General features: G+C 56.8%; 2 protein-coding genes across 7 annotated transcripts in view; both read left to right on the forward strand.

The window, feature by feature from the left end:
- SPEG (striated muscle enriched protein kinase) overlaps positions 1 to 1,273 on the forward strand; it is a 58,641-nt gene extending 57,368 nt beyond the window's left edge. For all 6 annotated transcript variants that reach the window (XM_081584269.1, XM_081584268.1, XM_081584267.1 and 3 more), the window contains one exon: positions 216 to 1,273. In XM_081584269.1, coding sequence (XP_081440395.1) covers positions 216 to 408 — 193 coding nt within the window. In that variant the 3' untranslated portion in view covers positions 409 to 1,273. The remainder of the gene's footprint in view (positions 1 to 215) is intronic.
- A 997-nt stretch (positions 1,274 to 2,270) lies between these two features.
- Positions 2,271 to 6,175, forward strand: SPEGNB (SPEG neighbor). Its single transcript, XM_081584279.1, is given in 7 exon segments — positions 2,271 to 2,439; positions 3,962 to 4,104; positions 4,735 to 4,825; positions 4,827 to 5,049; positions 5,625 to 5,766; positions 5,947 to 6,056; positions 6,059 to 6,175. Coding segments are annotated over 6 exon segments (732 nt in total). The 5' UTR covers positions 2,271 to 2,439; the 3' UTR covers positions 6,082 to 6,175.
- The last annotated feature ends 586 nt before the right edge of the window (positions 6,176 to 6,761 follow it).

Consider the following 6,761-nt stretch of genomic DNA (forward strand, 5'->3'; position numbering starts at 1 on the left):
GCTGTTCTACCACCATTTAAAGCCCATAACAGCCCTATGACACAGACAGAATCATTATCCCCATTTCAGAGACGGGGAAACTGAGTCCTAGAGTTGTCCAAGCTCACTCCCTAGGGGTGAGTCCAGGATTGGGAATCCTGTCTCTGGGAGGGTGAAGTCTGTCCTGCTCTGGGAGCCATGCCTCCAGGCTCACTGTCCCTGGCTTGGCTTGGCAGGAGCCGGCCCTCCGTGCAGGACTGCCTGGCCCACCCGTGGCTGCAGGATGCCTACCTGATGAAACTGCGCCGCCAGACGCTCACCTTCACCACCAACCGGCTCAAGGAGTTCCTGGGCGAGCAGCGGCGCCGCCGGGCTGAGGCCGCCACCCGCCACAAGGTGCTGCTCCGCTCTTACCCAGGCAGCACCTAGCGCCTCGGACCACAGCCCGGCCTCGGGCTCCGACTCGGGGTTCCCGCTGATGCCCCGGGACATTCCAAGGCCCCCACGGAGCCGGGTGAGCCCGGGGGGGCTTCGGACACCACCAGCAGCAACATCCGGCCGGGCTATTACCTCATGGACCTCTGGGGACAGAGACCCTGGGCTTCAGCTGATGCCACCTAGCTGGAGCCAGAGCGGGAGACCCATGGGCCAGGCTGGGTGGGGTCAGGATCAGGTCAAGAGGGACAAGGAGGGAATGGGCACGTAAGGAAAAGAAGCCAAGGCATAGGGAGGGGGAGACTTTATGGAGGTTACGGGGGAGGGAGACAGAGCATCTGGGGGAGAACCATCCCAGGAGGGTGTGAATGAATGGAGAGGAGGAAATGGGGGGAGCCCAGGGTGTCTATAAGCCAGGGGCTGGGAGTGTTACTGAAGCAGGGACAGGACTTGGAGACAGTGCCAGGGAGCCAGAGGCAGTACGTGAGAGAGGGCAGCGAGGTGGGAGAGGAGAGAGGACTCAGGTGGGGGCGGGAGCTGCCAGCCTCCCCAGAAGGAGAAGCCTGGAGGGCTGAAGGCTGGAGGCGGGGTCTCTCAAGCCAGCAGCGCTCTCCTCCTATCCCAGTGAACACAGCACTGGGCCTTCTACGCTGGCCCGAGGATGTCCCCACCGCCTCTCTGTGGCCTTCACCCTCCTTCTCATTCATATTTATTTATTTATTGACTTTTATGAAGTCTCCCTGCCATCCAATCCCTCTTACCTATGTTGTCCTGCCCACAACCCCCCCCAGCCATCCAGCTGTCTGTGCAGCTGTCTGTCTGTCTGTCACAAGGAAAATAAAAACAGCAAGCAGCAGGACCTATGTGTGTGGTCTGTGGGGAGGGATGTCTTGGGGGTACAGCGCGTATACGATGCTGGGGTACTGGGACAGGGCATTCCAGCCTTTTCTGGGCCAGTGAGAACCGAGGTATACCACCTAGCACCTTAGGACCTTCCTCCCCTGCCCCCTGACCCTCCTGGCCCCTCACCTGTCCCTTATTCCTTGAGAGAGGAAAGATGTGGGTCTGTTTCATCCTCTAAAGTTTCTGAAATCCTGGCAGAACCACTGAATCCCCACCACCAGCCTCAACCATACGGGTGGCCCCCACCTCTTCTCACATGTTCCATTATCACAATGGGAGGATGCTGGGCTCTGGAAGGGACCAGCCCACACCCGCATCCTGGCTCAGCCTTCTTCACTCTGTTCAGGGGACAGGGCAGCTCTGGTCCTGACCCCTGGAGCAGAGGGGGTTTCATCATGATGATTGGTGAGAGCAGATGGTGAGAAGAGCTGTAGAGGAAAGCAGGACAGGCTCATGTGCTGACGCTGTGTGTCAGAGCACCAATCAAAACACGCGGGACAGCTGTGAGTGCTGTGGTCAGCACGCCTACTGTGATGGGGCCATAGATGAGGATTTTCCTCAGTCTGGCCCTTCTTATTCTCATGGCAAGCCAGGGATCCACTGGGTGCTAAGGTGCCTTGACTCTAGCTGATCCCCTGCAGTGCCACAGAAGGGTCACTGGGTCCTGTAACTGGGCTGCCCTGCCCTGAGTTGGATGGAGGGGGAGCCAGTTCTTGTGTCTAGCGGGACTGTGCCCCGCTGTCCCTCCCCAGACTGAAAACTCTGTTCTTGGCAATGTAAAAGGAATAAAGCCTTTCACCATGAGCACAGCAGGGAAGGCAATGGCACCCCACTCCAATACTCTTGCCTAGAAAATTCCATGGACAGAGGAGCCTGGTAGGCTGCAGTCCATGGGGTTGCTAAGAGTCGGATACGACTGAGCAACTTCACTTTCACTTTTCCCTTTCATGCACTGGAGAAGGAAATGGCAACCCACTCCAGTATTCTTGCCTGGAAAATCCCAGGGACGGCGGAGCCTGGTGGGCTGCCGTCTATGGGGTCGCACAGAGTTGGACACGACTGAAGCGACTTAGCAGCAGCAGCAGCAGCAGCAGTAGCCATGAGCACAGGGAGCTGGTGCAGGTGTGTTGCTGATCATGGTTGAGTGTCCCTTGGCTGTAGTCCAAACCACCTTTTGCCCAGCTCAGCCTCTCTGGCTTCTCAGGACACCAGGGAAGAGCCAAACCCCATCATCATAAAATAACAGGATATTAGGGCCAGCTGGAAGGGGCCAGAGAGCCACCTTTCCCACCTGCCATTTTAGCGATGAAGATATACAGTTTGCCTGTGAGAGTCTCTAATCCCCTACACACTGAAAGTGTTTTCATATAAAATTGAGGTGCCTGAACTTATATCTTGATAAATGGTAAAATTCTTCTCCCGTCCCCCTTCTGATCTTGAGCTTCCCTCTCATCTCCATTGGAAATGGCATGTGAACTGCTTGTTCCAAACCCGGAGGAGCAAAGGTAATTTATGTCAGCAGAGCTGTGTCAAAACTGCTCTGATCAAAAGCTGACAGCACTCCGCACCTGGGCAGGCAGTTACAGTGAAGGGAAGCAAGGCTTACCTAGTGCCCTGGCCTGGGTGGACTGGACTCCACGCAAATCTCAGAGGAGTTAGCCCCCTTATCCCTGGTGGTCTGATGCCCCTATACACCAGCTTATGCCCAGGGAGGGAGCTTGGGCAGACCTAGAGTGTCAGAGTCAGTGCCAATCTCCAGGGACAGTGTAGCCCAGCCAGACCCTATGATGTCACATGGAGGGGAGTGTGGGAATGGGGTGGCAGGAGAGGATGCTGTTCTCAAAAATCCTTAAGGTCCCTTCTAGGTTTATCTGTTTGCCACCAGGAGGCACAGCGACAACCCTAGACTCCTGGGGTTGGGGGGAGTAAGGTGTTTCCAGATTGGTTCTGACTGCCATGTGGGCCTCTCATAATTGGCTAGCTGGACAGTGAAGCCCATCGCCACTCTGGCTTCATTCAAGGGCACCTCCACAAACACTCACACCCCTTAACTGACTGTGTCCAGGAAGGACATGTTGTCCCTCTCTCCAAGGACTGACCTGAATGTAAACTGCCCCAGCGGGGAGCTGAGTCTCCTGTCGACCTGAAGACTTGCCTAGTTCTCCTGGGAGTGAGATGAATAGCCCCTGTTCTGGGAAGGGGATGGAGCCATGCCCAGCTGCCCAGCTCTCTGGGTGCTGACATGTGGTGCACTCCAGAGCTGCTCAGTTTTCCCTCGGGGACTGCCCCAGTGGCAGGCATCCTCAGGCTAAATAAGGAGATTGTGTGGGTCAGGGAATGGGGGCTGGGATCCCCAGGGGCTTGGGGCAACCACGCCAAAGAAGGCAAGGAGGGGAGCCATGTATGAAACCTGGGCCTGGAGCTGAACACCTACCTGTGCCCTGGCCTTGCCGTTTGGAAGGGCATGCCACCTGCCACCCAGCTAGTTGACCCATGTCCTGAAGTTGAGCCCTCATAGCAAGTCTAGATCTTCAGGTCAGCCTAGACACTCCCACATAGGGGGATGTTCTGAACCTACAGGGAAAAGGCTGAAGTTCGGAATCTCTGTGTCAGCCTAGAACTTTGTTTGTTTCCTGCTCCCCAGATGTCCAAAGCAGCTCCCACCAAAAAAACAGCGGCCGTGTTCCACTCGGCTGCAGCCCCCCTCCCTGGAAGTATGCTGGATATCAACCACCCCCAGGTTCAGAAAGCAGCCATTCACATCCAGGCCTCTTACTGGGACCACAGGTAAGGGGGAGCTCTGGAGAACCGCTGGAGGAAGGGAGCTGGAGCTGCAGAACGCTCACGACTGCATTTGGGGGATGGGGGTAGACTGAACACTGTATTTGGGGGGTGGGGGGAGACTGATGCTGAAGCTGAAACTCCAATACTTTGGCCACCTCATGCAAAGACCTGACTCATTGGAAAAGACCCTGATGCTGGGAAAGATTGAAGGCGGGAGGAGAATGGATGGATGGTTGGATGGCATCACTGACTCGATGGACACAAGTTTGAGTAAGCTCCGGGAGTTGGTGATGGACAGGGAAGCCTGGCATACTGCAGTCCATGGGGTCGCAAAGAGTCGGACACGACTGAGCGACTGAACTGATACTGACTGAGCACAGTGTCATGTACCTGTATGGTCACTGGACTTAGAGGAGAGCGGTTTCTGAAGGGTGGAGGGGTGGCTGCCAGAGTAGACAATTTTACTAACAATTCAGGAACGGCTGTCTTCCCTATCCACCCGCACACGTTTAAGAGTCTAGTGGGCTGAGGTGGGGGAGGGGAGCAGGGGATGCTGTACGGATGGACAGGGCTGCAGGCGGGCCCAGGCCGTGTCATGAGAGCTTGGGGCCCTGACCTGGACCGAGCGGGTAGGTCCGGGAAGGAGCTGCGAGAGAAGGTACTGCGGAGAGTGCTGGAGCCGCTGAAGAACGTGGTGCTGCTGATGGAGGGCAGCGCAACGAAGCTGACTGACTTGTCGAGTTTCGGCTTTCCCGGACCCATTCATGCGCTGGGGCAAGGACTGCAAGGAGCTGCGAGACGGGCCCAAGTATCGTTATGTCTTCAAGGATCCTGACGTAGTGGCACTGGTGGTGCGCGATGGCGAGCTGGCAGATCTGAGCCAGTACAGCATCAACGTAACCAAGCCCTTCTGCCAGTGCTCCGACTCGGCACGCATCCTTGTGGAAGGTACTACGCTCCCTGGGTGTAGTGTCACCGCGCGGAGCAGCACCAGCTGGCGGGCGCCCACAGCCTGGTCTTGCTGCGCTTACCGCTGGGCCTCCCTGAGTCCACAAGGGGATGTGGCCCAGCCCCCGCACAGCCTGAGCCGCAGACCAGCGCGCAGCGCCGGCCGCGCGCGTACTCCTTTCCTACCCCCAGAATTCCATCCCATCCAGCCTAAGAAGTCCGCTAAGGGCTTCAGTCACGCTATTCCAGGGCCCCAGGGTCACTGCGAGACAGAAGCAGAGGCAGGGTTAGATCCCTGGTCTTCTGGCTCTCAACCCAGGGCAATTTCCGAGGCACCGCTAGATGTGCGAACATTTCCAGATTTTGAGCCCTAGAATCTCTATTGATCCTTCTTCATTAAGGGCGGGATTAGTCCCGCTTGACAATTGAGATGATGCCCCAGCGAGGTTAAAGACCAACGTCACACAGCGATCTTAAATCCATCTAGTATTTAGAGACGGGTATTAGCTGATGATGCCCTGCCTGCCTCATCTCTAGGTCCTTTACTGGGTGTCAGTCCCTCTCCCTTCCTCCAGTTTCAGCGAAGATTCAGAAGGGACCGGGTAACACTAAGGCGCGCAAAGGCGCCACGGTAACGCTGATTGCCGAGATCCTGGGTGAGCCTGCGCCCGACGTGGGCTGGGCTAAGAACGGGGAAGACAGCGAAGAAGACGACAGGTGAGGGCGGGGACTTGCGCAAGGACAGCACCTGGAGCGGGAGCTTGGGCGGGGCGGGGTCCAGAAACTGGCGGGAGTGGGACGGGGACGCTGAACTGGGCGGCGAAGAATGGAGCTCAGTACCCCGGCCGGAACCCGCGTAAACTGACCAGGGCCTGGCCTCCCCTTCTTCCCACATAGAGTGTTTGAGATCGGCAGTACCACCACGACGCTGACTATCCGCCAGGCCACGCCCGAGGACAGCGGCAAGTACGAGGTGTACGTGGTGAACAGCCTGGGCATGGACCATACATCGCTCGCGTGGATGTGGCCTGAAAGGGACCTTCAGACCCGTCGCCCTGGCCGGAGCCCCGGGTGGGTGGGTCAGACAACCCTCCTTCATCTTGCTTAATAAAGCTGCTCTGTTTGACCCTCGGCGTCTATTCTGTTGAGACGCCATTTCCCCTGAACCTGCACCCACACTTATTCCAGATCAACACACCAAGGTCACAGAAAGCTGGGATCAGAATGTTTGGGGGGTGCCTAGTCCAGTGGTTCATTTTGCAGACAGTGAATCTGAGATATGACTTCTCTCACGGTCAAAAAGTTCCTGCACTTAGAAGTCTATCACTCCGTCTTCTCTTCGTTTGCATAGCTCAAGCCCCACCTTCTCCTGGGGGATTTGCACTCTGGCCCCGTCCATCTCAAGGCTGGCCACACTCCCTCAGGTCTCTAGCCTCGCTCTTCCCTGGGACCTGGCTCTCTGCTTTGGCTGATACCTCTCTCTGGGCCCTTTCCCAGACAGCTCAGGTCCTAATCTTAAATTCCAATCTCAGTTTCTCAGGCTCCATTCTTCTAATTTGGATCCGCCCCCCTAGATTCCTTGGCCACGCCCCCGTACTCTCCCATAAATCTCACCTCCTAGCTCTTGGTTAGAAAGCAAGAGGATAGTTAAGAACTACAATTCCCGGCAGACTCTGCGAAGGAGTTATCGCGAGTTGCGAGAAGACACGTGC

Source organism: Giraffa tippelskirchi, chromosome 3 (genome assembly GCF_054371585.1).
Source record: "Giraffa tippelskirchi isolate mGirTip1 chromosome 3, T2T-mGirTip1v1.2.pri, whole genome shotgun sequence".
NCBI lineage: Eukaryota > Metazoa > Chordata > Mammalia > Artiodactyla > Giraffidae > Giraffa > Giraffa tippelskirchi.